A 22,375-nucleotide genomic window follows, 5' to 3' on the forward strand; every position below is an offset into this window, starting at 1 on the left:
GAAGTAACACTCATTATATCCCTAATAATGGTCATTCTAGGTTGCTGATACAGGGAAGTAACACTCATTATATCCCTAATAATGGTCATTCTAGGTTGCTGATACAGGGAAGTAACACTCATTATATCCCAAAGCAGGCAGGATTAACAGATAAAATCAACAGAAACGAAACTCAATAACCAGAGCTCTTTCGGAAAGAAGTGGACTTTCCTTCTCAGTGGTATAAATGTCTAACGAAGGTTTATCGATCGAATTTTTTTCTTTCTCTCTTAAGTTATCGGTTGTTTCAAAAATTATATATAAAATTCTCTGCATACACCCGTAACATTTCACTTTCGTTTACTTACTATTTGTTAGCTATTTATTATAAATTAAGTCATAAACTGATACCAGTCGACAATCCTTTCATTTAATCTCCTCTGGGTGATTTCTCTAATATTATAACCTTTTAATTACTACTGTAACGATAATTTGTACGAACATTACACGATTTATGTTGCCGATTGATAGAAACTGTACGTTCGGTTTTATCGAACATTTGTTTTATCAGAGATTTGTTATTTATTATACGTAGGCGATGAAACGTACTTCAATTTGTGGGGGGCATTCAAAGGGGCACTTCATTACTGGGTCAAAATTGGGGGAACGTGCCCCCAATACCTTCCTGTTTCGTCGGCTACGTTATTATATTTGCCATAAGACAAAATAATTAAGTTAAATGATTATAATTACGTTTCGCAAGCAAAATATGTTCACAACATAAAAATGTATTAATTAGTGTTCTATTATTTGGTCATTTTTTTCAGGAATCTTTATTGAGTTTGTACTTCAACTGACACAATGATGATAAATTCACTTCTTGGACTGTTATTCGGAGTGATGTCAGTGACTGTTTGGAGCCAAGGAGTCGCATCATTAGCTGTTCTATGCAATACGTTAATAGCCAATCATTCGATGTTCTGTAACTGTGATCTAGATGGAGTGGACGAAGCAACCTGGATGTCTTGTTTCATCATCAATTCTTTGAAACCAGATGATGAAGTTTGGAAGGGTTTCGCGCGACAAAGTAAACTAACTAGTCTGACGATAACTTCTCAACTTTCCTCCGGTTCCCTAAATTTCGTTCCAACAGAAGCCCTTTTAAGAACACCACAACTTGAGGAGGTCAGTATTAAACAGTGTTCAATACCAGAGCTTCTTACTAATTCCTTCGTTAATTTAGAATACCTTGGTCGATTGTCTTTAGAAAATGACGAAATACGGTATCTCCACAAACACGCTATTTCGCACCTGCCGAGAATAACTAGTCTCGTCCTCAGCGATAATTGTATTGAAGAACTGAGGGCGGAAACACTGTTCGACTTGCCACGATTAACATTTTTAGTGTTGGACAGAAATAACATATCCTGGATCGACGATAACTTTTTCCTCCATCTGTCCAACCTGACGGAACTAGAACTATGGAATAACAAGATCCAACACATTACACCTTACACCTTTAATGGTCTGAAAAGCCTCCGCCGTTTAGACCTGTATAAAAATCACTTGACAAAGCTGGATAACTATGTCTTCATCGGTACACCTAGATTGCACGAACTTGACCTGAAGGAAAATAGGATCTCAGAAATCGCATCCAACGCTTTCCACGGCCTTTCTTTCTTGATGAGTCTCCACCTGAATCGAAACCACCTGAGGACGCTCCCCGCCCACGTGTTTAGAGGCAGCCCCAATGTGATGATGTTGGAGTTGTCTAATAACAAACTAGAGAGTATCCAGCGTAATGTGATAGAAGACCTACCTCGTATGATTAATGATAATTTCATCATGTACTTCAGAAGTAAGTGTATTGTTTTATATCTCACAGAAAGTTTGATCCTTTATAATTACGTTTTAAAACAACAACTCTAGAATAATTTCTGAATGTTTCCACCATCACCCCTGAAAATATACGTCTTGGTAATTAAAAGTTCAAAAGATACTGCCAGATAAATGTTCGAGTGTGTGTTTAGTTGTAAATAATTTTTTGGGGAGCCCCCAGCTATTTCATAATACTGTGTTTCTTAAAGCTTAGTTGGGCGTGTACCACTTACAATAAAACTCAATAGATTCCATGGCAATCTGTATTTTTGTAAACTTGTATGCATGCTGTAGTAGTATTGACGCACACATTGTAATTTTTAACACTTTATGAACCTTACTAAAGTAATCATACCTGTATAGCTTATTAATGTAATGAACCCTACAAAAGTGTTACAAATAATTCCATTTCTTTACATTGTCAAAACAGCAACATATGACATCTAGCACCTAATTATCAGTTAACAAAAACACTATAAACCGGTGCTTTTATAGCGTTACACTTACAACTGGTGCTTTTACAGCGTTACACTTACAACTGGTGCTCGTTTTCCTGGTTATTTACATGTAATAACCAGTTCACTATAAAACGAAAACTTACTGTATTTTGTTTTTAGTCAATGAGAGTGCAGAAGTGTCAATAAAAAGAAATAAGGTCGATAAGATCTTCAACGCACGAGAAATGCAAGTTCTTATAAACCACTTGAACGCTATTAATGGTAGCTAGAGGTTATACACGTGCATCAAGGGCTCCCGCAGAAAAAAAATAGGCGGGGTCAAGTAACTCAAGTTTGAAAAAATTCTGAAATCGAAATACAATACCTTGTGATTTTCCAATAACACAGAATAAGAATTTTACGTATCTAGTATTTTTTTTTTTTGAAAATCCAGGGAGAGTCAAATGACACCCCCCTTTCCCCCCTTCCTGCGGGCGCCCACGACGTGCATGTTTATTATTGTTCAAAATTAGGTAATATATTCTTAGTTTCCGGTTGAGGCTGTTCGTTCTACTTTCTCTTCAAATAAAGAATGGTAATTGGGATTTAAAAGACTTAAAGTGAATAAAATCACGTTTCAGTGTGATTTTTTTTTTGTGACAGACGAAACAGATATGTAAAACTATTTACACACGCCTTTCATTCGAAATTTTTAAAGATCTGATTTTAAACAATGTGAAGAAAAAATTCTGCAGTCAAACGTGGTTATAATTAATTTTGTTAGGCCTAATAGACACATTGCTTTACAAGCTTGAACGTTTTAAGTAACTCCATTAAATATGATTTTTGTTGTTGTTGTTGTTGTTGTTAGGGTTTTTGTAAGGAAGCCAGGCATAATCTAGTAGTCAGCGTGCTGGACTTTATTACTACGTTCCTAATTACTATAAAGTTCAAAGAAGTAAAAAATTAGATTGTTTATTATCGAACTTCGAATGAAATTAAACCGTCAGATTGAAGATTACCTCTTCCACTTGAGATCGATATATACACTGCCTGATAGCGTATCTAGAGCTTTTACAAGTTACATTTTCCATTTTATAGTGGAAGTATGTGTCAGTAGTGCAGGCTCTAAACCTGTTTCAGTTTTCCTCCAACCATGATCGTCCTGCCATGCTTTTTTATGAAATTTATTCGACAATGCTTGCGTCCAAGTGTAAAAACATTGGCAGTTTCGTCTCTTCGTATGTTGTTCAACGTTATTTTACAAGGCTCCAAGCCATCAGTGTCTTGTATAGCTAAGTTTGTAAATGATTGATAAACCTGTTGCACCAGTCCTTATTTGATACATTTGTTCAAAGGCTGTTCGTCTCCTCTGTTAATTCACAAGAACTTTCCACACATTTTTAAAGTGCTTCACTTTTCTAATACATCCAGTGTCGTCGTCTTCTCTTTTTCCATTGAAACGACTTATTCTATCACGTAATGTAATTCCATGAACTGCTAACAGTAAGTTACACATGTCCTGCCCGATGTGTTCGGCTGTAGTGTGTATTGGTTTATAAAGGTTATTTTTCTTTATTTTTGTTATAAAATCCAATTCCTTCAGTTCCAAACAGTCTGTACAGAATTAGAACATAAGTGTCTGATGACAAAATTATTAGATTTTCTATTTGAAACTGGTTGTGTATTGCCTTTGGAAGTATATAAAAACAACAACTATAGAGTCTATGATGTAGGCAATACCCCTTGCCGGTCGCCAATCTAAACGGGAACGTTGAAGCAGCAGGTGTATGTGCTGCAGGGCGTATCACACCCTGCTGTTTCCCCCACCCCATTTTCTTCTCAACTTCGATGCATAATTCAAGTAATGAGCAAAGTATTGATGTTTCATTAACGTTTTAATCACACTCGTATATGGTGTTGAGTTAAGTCAATATTTTTTAAAGAATTAATGAAAGAGTAGATGATAATTTTATTTATTTATGCACTTCAACAGGTTGGAAAAACAAACGACATGATTTTCAAAGTGAAATTGATCTTTGTTTCTAAACGTCCTCAGGTATCAATAATCTGTTAAACTATAACATGCATGTATTAAAATCTTCCTGAGATTACCTTTTTCATTCACCCATCATCAAAGTGTTTTAGATCGACGAAAAACACGAAGAGCATTACAAATAATTATTGTATATTAAATACAGGCTTGTTTGTAGCCAGAATTTCTCTTTCACACACACGTTTTTATTTATTTATTTTAGAATTATTACTGGCTGGAACAGCTTACTTGTGTGTAAGGGGTGATGGTAACTTAATATTTGAGGGAAATAATTTCCTTTTCTGAAAAAGATTCATTTAACTTATTTGTCACGTTTAGGCTTTTGGGCTTTTTCAATAATTATACAGTTATTGGTGTAATGTTAGTGGTAAGTAATTTATAATATTGGGTATTAGTTCTCAAGAATTACTCCAATTATCACGACTAGTTTTTGCTTTTAGAATAAGGTTTCTTCTAGTAGTGAGAAGAAACATTGTACAGTTTTAATTGCAATATTGTGTTATATTATGGTAGTCAGTAACAGATATAAAATTTGCTCCACGCGTTACAAAAACTGTATACACGATTGTGCAACAGCATATGTTTGTAAAATAAAGTTAGACAAACACAGGAAGCGTATTAAGTATGTCACGTGACTTGCGTTCCGAACGTTGCATATTTAATAGCGGTATGTCACGTTACTCACGTTCCGAACATTTGAGATCCTGCTTGAGTGAAGATCGTTAGATTTTACAGAAGGAAGTAGTTGATAACTAATCTATGCTTCTATAAGTTAAAGAATGTTATCAGCGTTACGAAGTTTGTTTGGAATTTCGCGCAAACCTAAACGAAGGCTATCTGCGCTAGCCGTCCCTAATTTAGCAGTGAAAGACTAGAGGAAAATCAGATAGTCATCACCAATACTTGGGATACTCTTTTACCAACGAATAGTTAGATTGACCGTTACTTTATAACGTCCGCACAGCTGAAAGAGTGAGCATATTTGGTGGGATAGAGATTCGACCCCGTGGCCCTCAGATTGCGAGTGGATCGCTCCTGGCCATGCCAGGCCCGCATTATAAAGATGCAGGACATGAGCTTTAAACACACCTACTGTTATTTATGCAAACTAATTACAGCAATGCAGAGTCTAACTTCACGCGTCAACTAGCTATCATGCACGCGTCGTCATGGTACTGTACATCATGTTTATATTATAACACCCGAGACAGAAAAAAAAATGTATCCAAACTTTAATGTTTTAGCGTGCTTAGATATTGTTCACATATTTCCCAAGCTCGTCCTACCTAGCACTGGGGAAAATATTAAAAAGAGAGAGAGAGAGAACTACAGTAGACTGGCGGAAATTGTAGATTCAAACACTCGTCGTGATCGTCGATCGATGTGTGCGGCAACTTGTTGAGCTATTCCAGACTTATTTTTTGGCATGAAACTACGATCTGTTTTATCGTTTGTTTTCGGATATTCACGCAGAGCTCCTCAAGGACTATCAGCTCTAGCCTTCCCAAACGGCAGTTAGTAAAAAGCACCCACCGCCACCTCTTGGGCCACTCTTGTCTGACTGTATAAAGGGATTTGACCGTCATTTTTATAACAAACCTATGACGCTAGAGTCGTGTTTTTTTATTATCTATGACAGGAACAGGAAACCAACGAATGACCCGTTGATGCATAGTTCGGTACATTAACCAATTAGCAATTGTTGACCAGGAGGTTACCAATACTTAGAAATCGTTAAAGATGTGTAGTTTTTAGAATAGTATCTTAGTCGGTGGGATTAGTCACACTTATACTAATTTTATGTCCGTAAGCAATGGTTCAAAACTGCTGGACTGTGTGTTGGTCAGCAAGACGATTGAAGAAAAACGTGCCTTAAAAATATACCTATCGAAGTATGTTGTTTAACAACGTAACATAAAAGTACTTTGAAAAATTAATATTTAGCAAAACAGTCCGCGAAATTCTGGGATCGGGACTAGCTGATTCTCAGTTAGGAACCATTGGTCTAGTGTTTAGCGTACCTGGACTGTGAATCCGAGGACAGTTTATTGCTTGCGTCCCGTTGACATAAACACGCTCTACGCTCTTTGGAACCATGGGTGCAATAAAAGAGTAACAGTCAAATCCCACGATCCAGTCAAACATGAGTAGCCCAGGAGTTAATGGTGGGTGCTCTTGACCAAACACGAGTAGCCCAGGAGTTAATGGTGGGTGCTCTTGACCAAAACTGAGTAGCCCAGGAGTTAACGGTGCGTGATCTTGACCAAAACTGAGTAGCCCAGGAGTTAATGGTGCGTGCTCTTGACCAAACCTGAGTAGCCCAGGAGTTAATGGTGGGTGCTCTTGACCAAACACGAGTAGCCCAGGAGTTAACGGTGCGTGCTCTTGACCAAACATGAGTACCCCAGGAGTTAATGGTGCGTGCTCTTGACCAAACACGAGTAGCCCAGCAGTTAACGGTGCGTGCTCTTGACCAAACATGAGTAACCCAGGAGTTAACGGTACGTGCTCTTGACCAAACACGAGTAGCCCAGGAGTTAATGGTGGGTGCTCTTGACCATCAGTCTTCACTCTAGTTTATCAATTAAACATTAGACACGGCTATACGCAGATAGCCCTCTTTGTAGCTTCGCACAAAAAATCTAAAACAAACAAATTAATTATGCATTAATAAATGCCTTCGTTAGCTCATCGGTACGATTGAGGGCTTATGATGTTAGAGTTTGAAGAGATCTCTCTTTTTGCGGACACGGACACAGCGCAGGTGCAATAATGCGCAACTTTCTGCTAAAATCCGAACAAATATATATATATATATATATAAATTACTATCACTGATTATCCAATTATTATTTATCCGGGTAAACATCTGATTTTCGGTAATTTTAAGTTCAAATATCTGTGAGCATATACAGAGGGTGAACACGTTATATTAAAACTATTTAGGAGCCTCGCCCCGTCGCCACATCCGGTGATGCTCCATCTAACTGCTGTGCATCTTGAAAGTAGCCCATGAGTGTAGTTTTCATTGCAAAAGGCTCCGTTGCATGCCTGTCATACTCAAAGCTCACCCCTCCTCCCCGATGTCTTTCCAAAGTACATATAGTCCACGACGATTATAGTTTCTCATTGCCCATGTCAATAGTCCGATCACGCAAAAATACACAGGCGCTGCTTCTGCCGACTTGACTGGTTTTTCTTTATATAGAATAGAATGAATACCTGTTTCATTTTTCGACTGCTTGAGATATACAACCTGTTCAATGAATATGTCGTGGGAGCACCTTGTCGCTTTTCCAGATAGATATTGGTCTTGATTGTTTACGTATTCTTGGATATGGCAAGTAGACTACTTTTGCCACTGACCTCTTTGCTTATGGGTCTTCACCTGTTACAACACGCCGAACTTTGCTTATCACATCTGAGGTACGATTTTGTTGCACGTCTCTCTCTGGATCGTCTTGGCGCTTCAAGTTGATTCATATTCCTTTGTTTTCCAATGCCATTAGAAAGAAGAAATATCATCGTCTTGGAAATTCTTAACCCCCCGATTAGAACACATTATTGTGATCTGAATGTATGAATATTTTGCATCAGAAACGGTTGTTAGATACACTTCCAAGAAAACGATAAATATTCAATGGCATCAAGCTACCTATATAACGCCAAACGCGGTGAATACGTAGTTCCGTTTGTTTGTTTTTTTAATTTCGCGCAAAGCTACACGAGGGTTATCTGCGCTAGCCGTCCCTAATTTAGCAGACTAGAGGGAGGGCAGCTACTCATCACCACCCACCGCCAACTCTTGGGCTACTCTTTTACCAACGAATAGTGGGATTGACCGTCCCATTATAACGCCCCCACGACTGAAAGGGCGAGCATGTTTGGTGGGACGGGGATTCGAACCTGCGACCCTCAGATTGCGAGTCGAGTGCCTTAACCATTTTCATTTCACCACAACTTTGTATCTGCTGTGGTTGTACGTGACTTGCTGATTTGTATATTCAAAATTGTATAATAATAATACCAAAAGTCATATAAATATAAAAATTATCCAGAAAGTATCAGGATATCTGAGGTATATGGCAAACTTATGAGCTTGTATTAGTATCATAAGAAAATCTCCACAAAGCATGATGTAACTTCCAGATTATAAGATAGATATGTGAGCTTATAACTAACTGAATGCAATCGGCTTGTGGAGTTTTTCTCTTGGCTTTGGCCCACTTTGTGGTATTCATGTCATGGTATTGGTTCCATGTTAGCATAGTTTTTTCACATTAGTGCAGAACGACCCTAGTTTTTGCTGTGCACGGGAAATAAATACTCAAAATACTAAGACAGTGTGGTCCGAATTTAAAACAACTATTTGTTTATGTATTATTGTCTTCAAATATACTTTGTTTTATTTTACATGCCGTCCGGTGAGTTAGCAGTATGTATACGGACATACAATGCTAAAAATTCGGTGTTCGACTTCTCAAGATGGACAGATCGTAGATGGCCCATTGTGTAGCTTTCCGCTAAAACAAACAAATTATTAAATCAATCACAAACATATATCGTATACTAGCTGGAGTACCCGTCCTCTGGATGGGAGTTATGTTACTGATTAATGAAAGATTATCTTAGGACATGAAAAGTTGCTTCTTTTGTATGTAATTGTAAAAATAAAAAAATAAAAAAAGCAAAAATGCCCATAAAAACTGCAAGACACAAAATGGGAAACCGCAAATTTGCACGTATCTCTGCATAGACCCAACAAACCTTCATGTAAAATTTGGTGAAAATCCATCAAGGGGGAGCAATGGTAGTAAAAAAAAGCAAAAACGCCTATAAAAACAGCAAAATGCAAAACTGAAAATTTGTTTATATGTCTCCATGGACCCAATGAACCTCCATACCAAATTTGGTGAAGATCCATCCACGGGAAGTGGGGTAGTGGTAAAACAAAAACGCCCATAAAACCGCAAAATGCAAAACTGAAAATTTGTATGTACTTCCCCATGGACACAACAAATATTTAAGCTAAATTTGGTGAAGATCCATCCACACTCTGAGAAGTGGTCACATGGACATACAACAGACAGTACTATTATATTTATATAGATAAAACTTAGTACATATTTTTGTTTCTTCTTTTTTAAACAACTTAACAAAGTTTTTTGTTTTATTGCAAAGCTACACAATGAGTTATCTCGGCTGTACCCACCACACGTATCGAACCCTAAATCTTAAAAAAGTAATAAATTTTTCGTTTCACAAGACTTCTTCAGCTCCATCAATATACACAATAAAACACCCACTTTGCTCCATTCGGAAGTTAACAACTGGCCGTGGTCTAAGAAATATGAAATAATAACTTTAACTGTAAATTTTACAAAACCTTAAGGTAAAAAAAACACTAAAGTCTGATCTAAATAGAGGCTAAACAGCCTCAAACATTTGCTTTAAAAAAAAAGGTATGAAAACGTAAATATTTACAATAACGATTTCCAGATACAGGGCAAGGTTTGAAACGGTGATGTGTTAATATAAATGCTGCATTGCTAGTTGAATTATTTAGTGCTTCACTTCAGGACAGAGAGAGGGAGGAAGTCTATGTGGGAGTAGATATATGCCTGTGTGGGCGGATTTATGAGCGTAAGGATGTAACAGGGAATTTTACCTTGAGTAGTAGTTTGTTTAACAGTTTTTCTTAATTAAAAAACTAGTACAACAGTACGTTTACTCAATATTTATTTAGTACATCAATGGTATTAACTATTACATACAATAATGCAGATACTACTTCAAATTTTCCATTTTGATCTCGTTCTTAATTTCATGCGTTCCAATTATTTCAAATAATACTCTGCTAAAATAATTAGATCGTTGTTTTATGATAAATATAAAACGACAAGAAATGTTTCATATCTGAAGTCCTTAGTCTTCTACCATTCCTCCACATAAATATAGAAAGAAATAGTAACAGATTTACTTCGTACGAAATATAATTTTGAACCAACTGTTTCAACAAACACAAGTGGCCCGGCATGGCCAGGTGGTTAAGGCGTTCGACTCGCAATCTGAAGGTCGCGGGTTCGAATGCCCCGTCCCACCAAACATGCTCGCCCTTTCAGCCGTGAGGGCGTTATAATGTGACGATCAATCCTACTATTCGTTGGTAAAAAAGTAGTGCAAGAGTTGCCTTCCCTTTAGTCTTACACTGCTAAATTAGGGACGGCTAGCGCAGATAGCCCTCGTGTAGCTTTGCGCGAAATTCAAAACAAACACGTCAAGTTTATATATGTAAAGGTTGAAGCGTGCACATTTGTATATCTTCTGTTCTGTATTGTTGAATTAATATTAATATTGGTTGACGCATACCGTAGAAACGATAGTCGTTTAAAACGTAATAGCTTTAATAAAATGGCTCTTTTAGTCTGACTGTACGTTATAGCTCATTTTTGTCTCTTGCAAATTGAACTAAAAGAAATAATCGTGTGTAATTGCGTGTTTAAGTTCAATCTCTTGAAAGTTATTTGTCATCATAGGAAAAGTTTGCCTGATTGGTAATTCTCTGTCTCTCTTCAGCGACCTTGTGGTAATATGTTGGTCTGTTCTTTCCTGCATGTTGGAGGAAGTAGTTGTTTACATTTAGGCCTAACTCCACTTTCCTTGCGTGGTTAGCGTTCCTATTTACATCTGTATTACATAGTCAGGCGATCAAAGGTTGAAAGAAGGCGATTAGAAAAGTCATGGGCATGTGTCAAGTTACACTTGTACGCATGAATCCAAAGCTCAATGTACAGTTGTTATCATATTCCTTAACCTGGCCAATTACTGAAATGGAAGAAGAATAAGAACCGTATATTTCATTCACTTTAAAAATTTACCACAACATGATGAGTGTTGGAGAAGGAAAGGTGAAGTTTAGCGGAATCGTGGATGGCATAGATATGGCTCATTAACATCATCGTTACTGCTAAAGCGAAGACATCAAACCGAGTATACCATCTATCTGATATTATTTTCTGTCTAATTTGACAATAAAGCTGAATATTTGCTGAATGTCTTTCTTTCGTTTGTGGTTCTCACAATTTTATGTATAAAGATGTCTGATAACATGTAAAGAAAGAACCTCTAAAAGTTTTTTGTTTTTCCTGCAGAAATGCTATACCTGATAAAACAAACGCATTGACTTCAGATTCGAAGTTTTACTTTTATACTTTTAATATCCAAGTTTACTATATACTTTCATATAAAAAGAAACCAGCTACATGTGTAAAAGATGACTATTTTCCTCTTTTTAAGGGCACTAGTCATGAATAGAAGTGTTAACCTAAAACTTGGCAGCCAGGTCTTGTTTCCTTAAGTACACTTACACTTCTATAAACTATTCAATATTTGGTAAGATATCAAACCAAGATAAAATGTGAAATCATATAATATCCAAGCATCAAAGAGCTTTCATTACTTAAAAAATAATACTGTGACATACTTCTGTTCAAACGTGTCTTAAAATAGTTTGTTCTTTAAAAAAATATTCAGGAAATATAATTTTATGTACATCGTCATATTGCATATACTTCAAGATGTGTATCACGGGAAATAACTTAAATTTCAAGATACACAATATACACAGGTATAAAGAACCACAACTGGATATTGATTTCCACTGTAAGTTATATACCACAAGAGTGAATTTCCACCGCAACTAATATCACAGTATGAATTTTAGCCTCGTTATACACACCATGTGTTAATCATTTTAACTTAAGTCTTTCAGCGCTCACATGTGGCGCGTTGAAATATCATTCTTAGATGTAATTGATCGTATAACCAGTATCTAAAATAATAAAATATTGAGATTTGAAGCTATATAATACTCGCATTCAAAAACATTAAAAGACGAAACGTGAAATAATGGACCATATTTTGTCAACCAACTTCAATAGAGAAGATGCTAATACGTGCAGTCCGAAGCGATGTTTTTTAATATCATTAAAATAAATTCTCTGTAATTTTAAACTGTTCTTCGCTTAAATAATAATACTTAGTGTAATCGAAGTTGAAAATTGATATATTTGCTTTTAAAATTTATCACAAGTTTTTTTTAAGTAAGTGGCGAAAATTTCCTATTCGGGATAAAAGGTCTTTTTTTTTTCTTTTACCAAATGTCTTTGGAGTGTGAGTAGGTCATCTGTCGAAACGGTTACTTAGAAAGTAGAAGATTACACTAGACACATCATTCAAAGTGATATAGTTTAAGGTCTCTGGCTGCGTTATACAATTTGTTTGTGTATTTTACTTTTACCTAAATGGTAACGGATTAACTCCGTATCAAGCACCGTATGGCCTTCGTGTCAATTTCTCCAAGACGTACCGTACTCGCAATATATACACACATAAAAAACAAACAAGAAAAACTTAACATATGTAGTGTTTCATTAGTTTATCTTGGATATACAGACTTGTTTACGAGCCTCCTCTTTGTCCATCAGTACATCCCTCTATATAATCGAGTGCCTCTGTAAATATGCTTTAATAAACCTTAAACTATTATATGTATATATATATATATATACATTACTTTAATGGTGACAGCGGCTTCCAGGGTAAATACTTGTGTATGTCAATTTCTCTTAGCTCATCTGTGTCATATTCTCTTTAAGTATAGACAAGTGGTCATTCATACGTATGCAAGACGACGTATTTGTGGCCTTCAAATTTAACTGAAAGGAAAACAAAAAAAGAAAATACTCTATATTGTCCATCTGTTAGCCCGTAAAAGCCATCATTTTTTACACAATCCGGTACGCCCTCTCTTTCTTCATTGTTTTTATTAATCCATATGTATTCTGATCAATCCGTTGTCATCCAAAACATTTTCTATTTGGCGTGTCTCATTATGAGCCAGTTAGGCCTAATACCCACCCATCGCCTTATCTGATATACAAACAAATTATTTGACTCTTCTTCATTCAACTGTCCGTTTTTCTATCTATCTGTATAAACATTTCTTAGATTTCAAGCCTCCTCTCTGATTATTATTTATTTATTTTACATTTGCTATCCCACATATTAGTAAAAAAAAAAGTTGAAAACATATTCAACTTATACCCATCAAAACGATATTTTGTGGTGGCGTAGCTAAGCGTAAATGTTAGTTGCTCACGGTTGGGCAAAGGGCTCTCCTCCTCTCACTGGTAGGGATCCTGGTTCCCGGGAAAGTTTTCAAATTTAAACCTGAAATGGCACATTATGACGAACCTTTTTGCGTTCGTACGTAATCCATAAAAATTAACCATACAAACGACATAAAGTATTGTATATAAATCATGGCTCGAATCTTGAACTTTCCTATCCGTAGCTCGGAACCCTAATCAAAGCGACCTCTTCCAGTGAAATGGATATAAAAGGTATATACGTCGAATGCAAAATAGACATAAATCGTACATAAAAAAATGTAAGTATAACATTTTTCTATCTAAGACCTAATTAATCTGTGGTGACAAATCTAGCGTGGAAAATAAAAATATAAGTCATTTAATTGGTTTACTTTCTCGTCTATGTTCCTCAGTAACTTTAATTTACCGATTGTCGGACTAAACGAAAGATACCCCACTTTATGAGAAAAGAAACGTTCAAGTTTACATTCGATAACATTTTGAACTTTAAAAGTTCCAGCTTCTTTTTCATTTCACTTATACATGATATATTGCTGACAGAGTAGGTATTGAACTACTAGGTGTGATTGTTATTTTGCACTTTTTTGTTGAATTCCCAGTCACTTGGCTTTCTTTTAGTTTGCCCAATTCTTTTAGCTTTATTTTTCATTCTAACCCTTCACCTCTGTTTTCATTAAATTATTTCACCTTTAGAAAATCCTCCAGTGATTTCTTTAATATTTCATTTATTTATATATCCGTCTCTCCATTTTTCATTTGTGTGTTGTTGATGGTTAGAGTGCCCGGACTGTGAATATAAAAATCCAAGGTTCGCTTCCCATTACCGTAAAATCGCGTTCCTCACTTCGAGGCCCTAGATGCATAATAAGAGAAACAGTTTAATTCCCACTATTTGGTCAGACAAGAAAAACTCAAAAGTTGGCGTTCCAGTGCATCTATTCAAAATTAGGGACAGCTATGCGCAGACAACCCTTGTGTAGCTTTGCACAAAATTTCTAAACAAACAAATTTTTTCTGGGATAAACGTTTATCTGTCTGCCTGAGTGTGCGCCATTTTATCTTTCAGCGCTTTATTTTGTTTCATCAGAAAAGAAGTTCGATTGTAGAATTCTAATTATGTTATTAGACTCTAAATCATAATTGTATAATTCACATAAAAGTTTCTTTTTCAACATTTTTTCAGTATAAATACGAAAACAAATCTATCATTTGATCACTTAAGCAAACCTTTTCTTAAATCGGCAATGTTAATTTGAAAAATTCATAAACGGCCACAAAATCTCCCGAAACTAAACGCACGTAGCACCATTAATTTTATTTTTCCTGGGCCTCACTTGCTGCATTACCACTGTGATATTCGAAAGTCAGGTGACAGATACCTTTAAATTTTAATTAATGGTTTGGGGATTTTTTTGTAGCGTGCTTTTTATAATCTCCATATACAAATGGTCTCCTTAATGCACATTTTGATAATAGGGTATTTCACAAGCAGATGTTACCACCAATTATTTGGACAATTTACGGACCGTTTTTGTTGGGTTTTTTTGTCCATCGTAGTCTAATTGAGATAAACTGTGTTGACGTGGGTTCGTTAGAGTCAACAATTAACATTTTCCGCGTCTATCAGTAAAATGTTTGGGGGTGTAACGCTTCAGTGTTTCTAGGGTTATAATTTCCTTTTAAACAGATAATTACTCAAGAAGCTGAGTCTGGAGCAGTGTTAATAATTCATCGTTTAACTCACGCGAGTTGCTAGAAAGGCGGACCTCTGCTTCTAATCTTTGTAATTTATCTTTCTTTGCCTGGGGAGATAAAGTTCCTAAGGGATATTCTTTTTTCAATAATGGTGTCGCTGATCGCTGCTTGTCTTTATTTTTGTCTGCAAATAATGGTGTAAGATTTTGTAACGAAACATGATTACTTATCATTATCTGACGGCAGATTTTAGTATGTTACAATACACTGCTAGCGGTTTTAGTAGAGGTCACCGAACATTGACAGGGGTTTTAGTACAGATCACAAGACACTTACAGGGGTTTTAGTACAGGTCACAAGATATTTACAGAGGTTTTAGGACAGAACATTAAACTTTGACAGGAGTTTTAATACAGGACATAAGACACCGACAGCGTTTTTTTTTTGTACATGTCACAATATACCAGCAGCAATTATTGATTCCGATCACAAGACACTGCCAATAATTTTTAATTCAGGTCACTAGACACTACTAGCAGCTTTTAGTACAGGTCACAAGACATTAACAAGGGTTTCAGTACGGGTCACAAGACACTGTCAGGACATAACCTTTAATCAGTTAACTTTTGCACTAATGTTTGAGAATTTTCAACCCTCCATGTGCTTTATGTACACATGGAAAAATCAGACGGATCAGATACAATATTATTCAGGCATAGCAGTTCCTAATTTTGACTTACTAACTAGAGAAAAGATAACCAGTCATCAGCATCCACTGCCACGAGGGCTTTGCCTTTTAAACTGAATGGAAATATATGTCACACTTTTGCAATGCAACCACAGCTGAAAGTGGGGGTGGGAACTATATCGCTGCGCGAATCTATAAAACTTTCGTTCCGCAGCCCGGCATGTCAGCTATTAACCATGCACCACCAACAGTTAAGGATTTCGTATTATATTGCTGTTTTAATAGTTAAAAAAAACCAAAAGATTTGGGGAAATTTCAGACAATGTTTTCGTCCTTGAGAACCTTCATTTCAAATCAGCTGGCAAGTTGGAGCTTCCATGTCAAAGCATTTACTACTGTTTCTGTTAAGTTGCAGTTTTTGTTTTGTCAGTAGACTATCTTGTATTGCATAAAAGTAGTCCAGCATTTGAAGTTTTAGGTAAATTCAGTTTATAATAATAATGGTTTATCTTATTATTGGTTCAAGGTTCAGACAAAAACATCCCTAATTTAGAACTGTTGACTAGCACCATCTTAACTCAGTAACACTACTAACTGCTGTTTTTTTATACACGCATTTACAGGTGAAAGTGTTGAGCATATTCATCAACATGTCGCGGTTTCGAACATTGGGCCTTCTGATCTGCAGTCTGGTACGTTAGCCAATACGGCCCAAGTTATTGTTGTCTTATCATAACCTACTTGAGAGCTGAAAAGCAATCCACTGTTCGTTTCAAAATATGAGCCAGAGTTATCCAAACTTCAGGCCTAACGCACAAGCCATTGCTTTGTACCTTTATTAGAAGACTACATGATTTTTTATATTTTACACAGTTTAATTCTAGAGGGGGGAGGAAAAGCCTGTGGTAAAATTTAGTGATGTATCTACATAAAACATAAAGTGTTCCTGACAGCTCGACATAGCCGTGTAATTACTGCTTAGTGAATCAGCTGTGTCGGTTTATACTTATTGATATTGTGTGTCATTTTAAGATAAAAAAATGTTAAGATGGTTTTTTTTTTCAAAGAGGGTTTTGTGCTTATGTACAGATTGTTACACGCCTGTTATATGTACAGTGCCATTTAGATGAAAGCTCAGATTTAGGCAGTCAAATGATGAGTTGATAAAGACAAGTAATCATCAGAATTCGTAACTTGTATGTATATAAAACAAAATCGTTCAGCTATAACGCAGTGTTAGGTTTCACCAGTTAGCCATACCAGCCATATTAGTAACACGTTTAAACACGCTACGTGGTGTCATTTACAGCGGCAACTTTGTTATCGGGTCAATATTCGAATACTTCTCAATTTTTTAAGCTTTAAATTTAATAACATTACGTTTATGAAACCATACAGAGAGCTAAAGCAACTAGAACCAACAACGATATGCCAGTAGTGAAAAATCAAATTAATCCAGAAAAATCAAAATGTAAATCAATAACGGGATACCAGTAGAGTGAAAGATGAAAATCTAAACCACTAACTGTATACTAATGGCGTAAAATATATAAATTAATAACAGTATATCATTACGGTAAAAGATTAACATGTAAATTAATAACTGTATACTAGTAGAGTGAAAGATGAAAATTTAAACCACTAACTGTATACCAATGGCGTAAAATATAAAAATTAATAACAGTATATCATTACGGTAAAAGATTAACATGTAAATTAATAACTGTATACCAGTAGAGTGAAAGATGAAAATGTAAACCACTAACGACACTTTAATAGGGTCAAAAAATCAAAATGTAAACCAATAACGGTATAACAGTAGGACAAAAATCAAAACGCAAATTAATAACAATATACCACTAAGGTGAAAGATCAAAATTTAAACCAATGTCGTTATACCGCTAGGACGAAAGATCAAAATGCAAAATAATAACGGTATCCAGTAGAATGAAAGTTCAATATGCAAACAAATAACGGTATACCAGTAAGGTGGAAGATAAAAACGTAAACCAATAACCGTATATCAGCAGGATGAAAGATGAATATGTAAATGAACGAAGTGTTGTTGATTATAATAAATATTTGGTTTTGAAGGTAAGTGACTGATTGTAAACCAGCTTCGTGCGTTCACATTAAAGTTAGAAAATAGGATCATACACTGTTGTAATTTGAATGTAAACTGTAAACAAAACTAAAACCTAAAATCGTCTAGATTTCTAAAACGTTTTTTATTGAATTATATTAGTCATAAGATATTATGTTAGGCCTGCTATATTTTTCACACTACAATCCTCGTCTAGAACCTTGCGGATTTTCAGCTAGAAGAGTGTACAATAATAGCATTTCGACCACTCTATATTTGTTTTATCCAATGCCGACGACGCGTTTTGCTCAATCCATAGCTCTTCAAACCGGCTGGGATACAACGAACATAATGTCTTATGACAAATATGATTAAATATAAAATGCTTCGCCAGCTTCTAAAAGGCGTTCACACCATGCCAATTGTTATTTATTTATCTTTGTTTATTTATAGATCTTAGAAATGCTGACTTCATCCTAGATTTTTCTTTTCTTTGCCTTAATTTTTGTTGTATTGCCTTTTAAATTCATTATTTTGTAGAAATATATGGAGTAAGATGAGTTCATTGCCTTTGATTACCATACGTCACTTGCAAGCAAAATATTGTGACAGTTTTTAAACTAAAAAAATAAATCACATCAAAACATAAGTTTAATAGTTCAAAGATTAGGAAGGAAACTGGTAAAACAAGAAAAATCGGAGAGATTAGATACCCTCGCTCCGCCGCTCCTTTTCGAGATGGCATGCGTTTATATTGGATAATATCAAATTTCACCTTCGAAAACTCAGGAAATCTTTCTCAGATCCAGAAAGATCAACGATCCGGATCATTTTTTGTAGTGTGATGAAAAGTCTCAAACTTAAAGAGTTATTAACCCAAAACCGTGAAAATGCCCTATCTCTCACTTATAAAAAATGCTTCAAATTGATCCATAATCCGGATCCGGACCAAATTTGGGGAGAACTGTCCAGTAGTGACTTCCCATCTTGTGTAAAATTTTCGTATACAATAAGTTTATTAGCTTTCGAGATAAGCGCGGAAACACAGAGGGGCGAGGGTAATAATCCATGGATTGATTATTAGATGTCCTGGTAGTAAATCAAAATGTAGGTTAAAAATACAGGTCAAATGGATTAATAATCAAGAGACAAGAGCACGTTGAAATAACCAATTGGATTGATAATCAGTTGCACTGGTGGTGAATTATATTGAAGGTTAAAAGGATTAACGTTTAACATGTAATAGAGAACACGCTGGAGTTAGGTTAACAAATAAGAGCTCTCATTGTGAACTATATGTAATAGTCAAGGGAAGCAAAAGGAAATCATCATAGATAAAGAACATGGTTTGATGTCCAAATGTTCTAATATTGTTGAGGACACAGGATCTGTTTTGATGCCCAAATGTTCTAGTAATGTTGATGATACAGGACCTGGTTTTATGCCCAAATATTCTAGTTATGTCGTAGACACAGAACCTGATTTGATATTCAAATATTCTAGTAATGTCGTGGACGCAGGACATGGTTTGATGTCTAAATTTATAGTATTGTTGTGGATGCAGAACATGGTTTGGTGTCCAAATGTTCTAGTAATGTCGTGGACGCAGGACATGGTTTGGTGTATAAATGTTCTAGTATTGTTGTGGATGCAGGACATGGTTTGGTGTCCAAATGTTCTAGTACTGTTGTGGACACAGTACATGGTTTCGTATCCAAATGTTCTAGTAATGTTGTGGACGCAGACATGGTTTGGTATCCAAATATTCTAGTATTATTGTGGACGCAGGATATGGTTTGGTTTATAAATGTTTTAGTATTGTTGTGGACACAGTACATGATTTGGTGTCCAAATGTTCTAGTAACGTTGTGAACGCAGGATATGGTTTGGTGTCAAAATGTTCTAGTAATATTGTATATTTAAGGTCATTTAGAGGAACACTGCCTTAATAATAAGTTCTATTAAGTGATGTGTAATTAAACTGGAGATTTAATTTTACAATAAAATAGCAGCAGAAGTTAAATGATACTTTCATTTATAAATACGAAAGAAATAATGGGGCTCTGTTTAATTTTAGTGATATCACACCTGAAACATGAACCAAAGGCGAAGACAGTCATGCTCTTAGAAACAAACAAGAAAGCATTTTAGTCTCAGTTTTTTAATAGTTGATAATGTTTGTTTTGAATTTCGTGCAAAGCTACACGAGGGCTATCTGCGCTAGCCGTCCCTAATTTAGCAGTGTAAGACTAGAGGGAAGGCAGCTAGCCATCACCACCCACCGCCAAGTCTTGGGATACTCTTTTTACTAAAGAATAGTGAGATTAAAAGTCACATTATAACGCCCCCATGGCTGAAAGGGCATGCATGTTTGGTGGGACGGGGCTTCGAACCTGCAACCCTCATACTGCGAGTCAAGCGCCCTAATCACCTGACCATGCCGGGCTTGATGATGTTTGATGTGTAGCTTTGCAATTATTCATCTGTCAGTTAACTAATATTCTGTTGACATTTGAGCATTAATTAAGCATGGTCGGAAGTGTGCTTGAGAATGTTGAGCTTTTCAGAAAAACGAAATCTTAACTTGACAATTAAAGTTTTATTGGTAAACTTGTGCCATTAGGGAAGGAAAATGGACAAAGGAATTGAAAACAAAATTATAAATTAGCTGAAATTGGCATGTTAAGAAATATGAGCTATGTTAAGCATAAAGCTACACAATGAGCTATCTGTGTTCTGCATATCGTCGGTAACGAAACCCGAATTTTAGCGTTTTAAACCCTCACACTTACCGCTGAGCTACCAGGGGCAAAGCTCAAGTTGGCTTTTTTTATTATTATTTTGTTGTTGTTAGGCGCAAAGGTACTCAAAGGGCTATCTTTCCTTTGCCAATTGCGGGTCAGACTTACCGCTGAGCTACCGGGAGGTGGTATAAAGAAAAATGATTGGGTAAGGGAGAGAACGGGAGTTAAAGATGTACTAGAGATGGTAACATAAAAACGATGGAACTGGGCAGAGTACGTAGCTAGACAAGAAGAAAATAGATGTGGGTGAAAGGGAACAATGTGGCAGCCAGTTGAAAAGAAAAGAAAAACAGGAAGACGAATACAGAGGTAAATGGATGAACTAGAACAATATTTAGAACGAGAAAAGTGGAAGATAGGGAAGGGTGAAAGGACATTTAAAGGAAGGCCGATGCCGAACTGAGGGAAGATAACAAAGGAAAAAGAAGAAGCTTAGATTGCCAAATACCAAACCTTTGTAGTTTGCGTATAATTACAAGACGTGATTCAGCTGTTATTGTAATTCAGTCAAAGCGTGTTTGGTCTTGTGTACCTTAATGTCATCATGTAGATAAATAATGTTTGTCTCAGGATTCCAAAGGTCGAACATATTCCGATCGATGAATCTATTCATCAGCCGTGAGAAAAGTGCTGTTAGGTAATACCCCATCCACTATTTATCATACGATTGCGAAATCAGATGATGAATATCTGGTATACAGTACATGCTGTATAAAGTATGATGAATATTCAATTGCGGTTATACCACTTCCAGTACAAATACATATGAAGTTGAACAAACTATGAATTTAAACAATGAAAAATCACTTTTTAATTTACACTTTATCATTCATGTTTATGTTTGGCATGGACTGGTGGTTAGGGCACTTGACTCGCGAGTTCGAATCCCTTCACTGAATATGTTCGTTCTTTCAGTCTCGGGAGCATTATAATGTGACAGTCAATCCCACTTTTCGTTAGTAAAATAGTAGCCCAAGAGTTGGCGGTGGGTGGTGTTGACTAGCTGCCTTCTCTCTAGTCTATCCCTTCTAACTTAGGAACGGCTAGCGCAGATGGCCTTGGTGCATCTTGGTGCGAAATTCAACAAACAAATCATTCATATCCTGTCCCTATGATCAATTTAATTATTTGTCCCCTAGTGTGGGATGTGTAAATGTCGCCCTTATCAATTTAATTAATAGTCCCCTAATGTGGGATGAGTAAATGTCGCCCTGATCAACTTAATTAATAGTCCCCTAATGTGGGATGTGTAAATGTCGCCCTGATCAATTTAATTAATAGTCCCCTAATGTGGGATGAGTAAATGTCGCCCTGATCAACTTAATTAATAGTCCCCTAATGTGGGATGGGTAAATGTCGCCCTAATCAATTTAATTAATAGTCCCTTAGTGTTGGGTGGGTAAATGTCGCCCTGATCAATTTAATTAATAGTCCCCTAATGTGGGATGGGTAAATGTCGCCCTGATCAATTTAATTAATAGTCCCCTAGTGTGGGGTGGGTAAATGTCGCCCTGATCAATTTAATTAATAGTCCCCTAGTGTGGGGTGGGTAAATGTCGCCCTGATCAATTTAATTAATAGT

At 36.1% G+C, this 22,375-nt stretch overlaps 1 protein-coding gene across 2 annotated transcripts in view; it reads left to right on the top strand.

The window, feature by feature from the left end:
* Positions 1-369: 369 nt before the first annotated feature.
* The window catches only part of LOC106468717 (connectin-like), a 46,244-nt gene continuing 24,238 nt past the window's right edge, over positions 370-22,375 (top strand). Inside the window, exon 1 of one of the 2 annotated variants that reach the window (XM_022397085.1) lies at positions 370-1,837. In XM_022397085.1, the coding sequence (XP_022252793.1) occupies positions 841-1,837 (997 nt within the window). In that variant the 5' untranslated portion in view covers positions 370-840. The remainder of the gene's footprint in view (positions 1,838-22,375) is intronic. The other variant, XM_013929161.2, reaches the window with a different exon arrangement.

The sequence above is a fragment of the Limulus polyphemus genome, unplaced genomic scaffold (genome assembly GCF_000517525.1).
Source record: "Limulus polyphemus unplaced genomic scaffold, Limulus_polyphemus-2.1.2 Scaffold3131, whole genome shotgun sequence".
Classification (NCBI taxonomy): domain Eukaryota; kingdom Metazoa; phylum Arthropoda; class Merostomata; order Xiphosura; family Limulidae; genus Limulus; species Limulus polyphemus.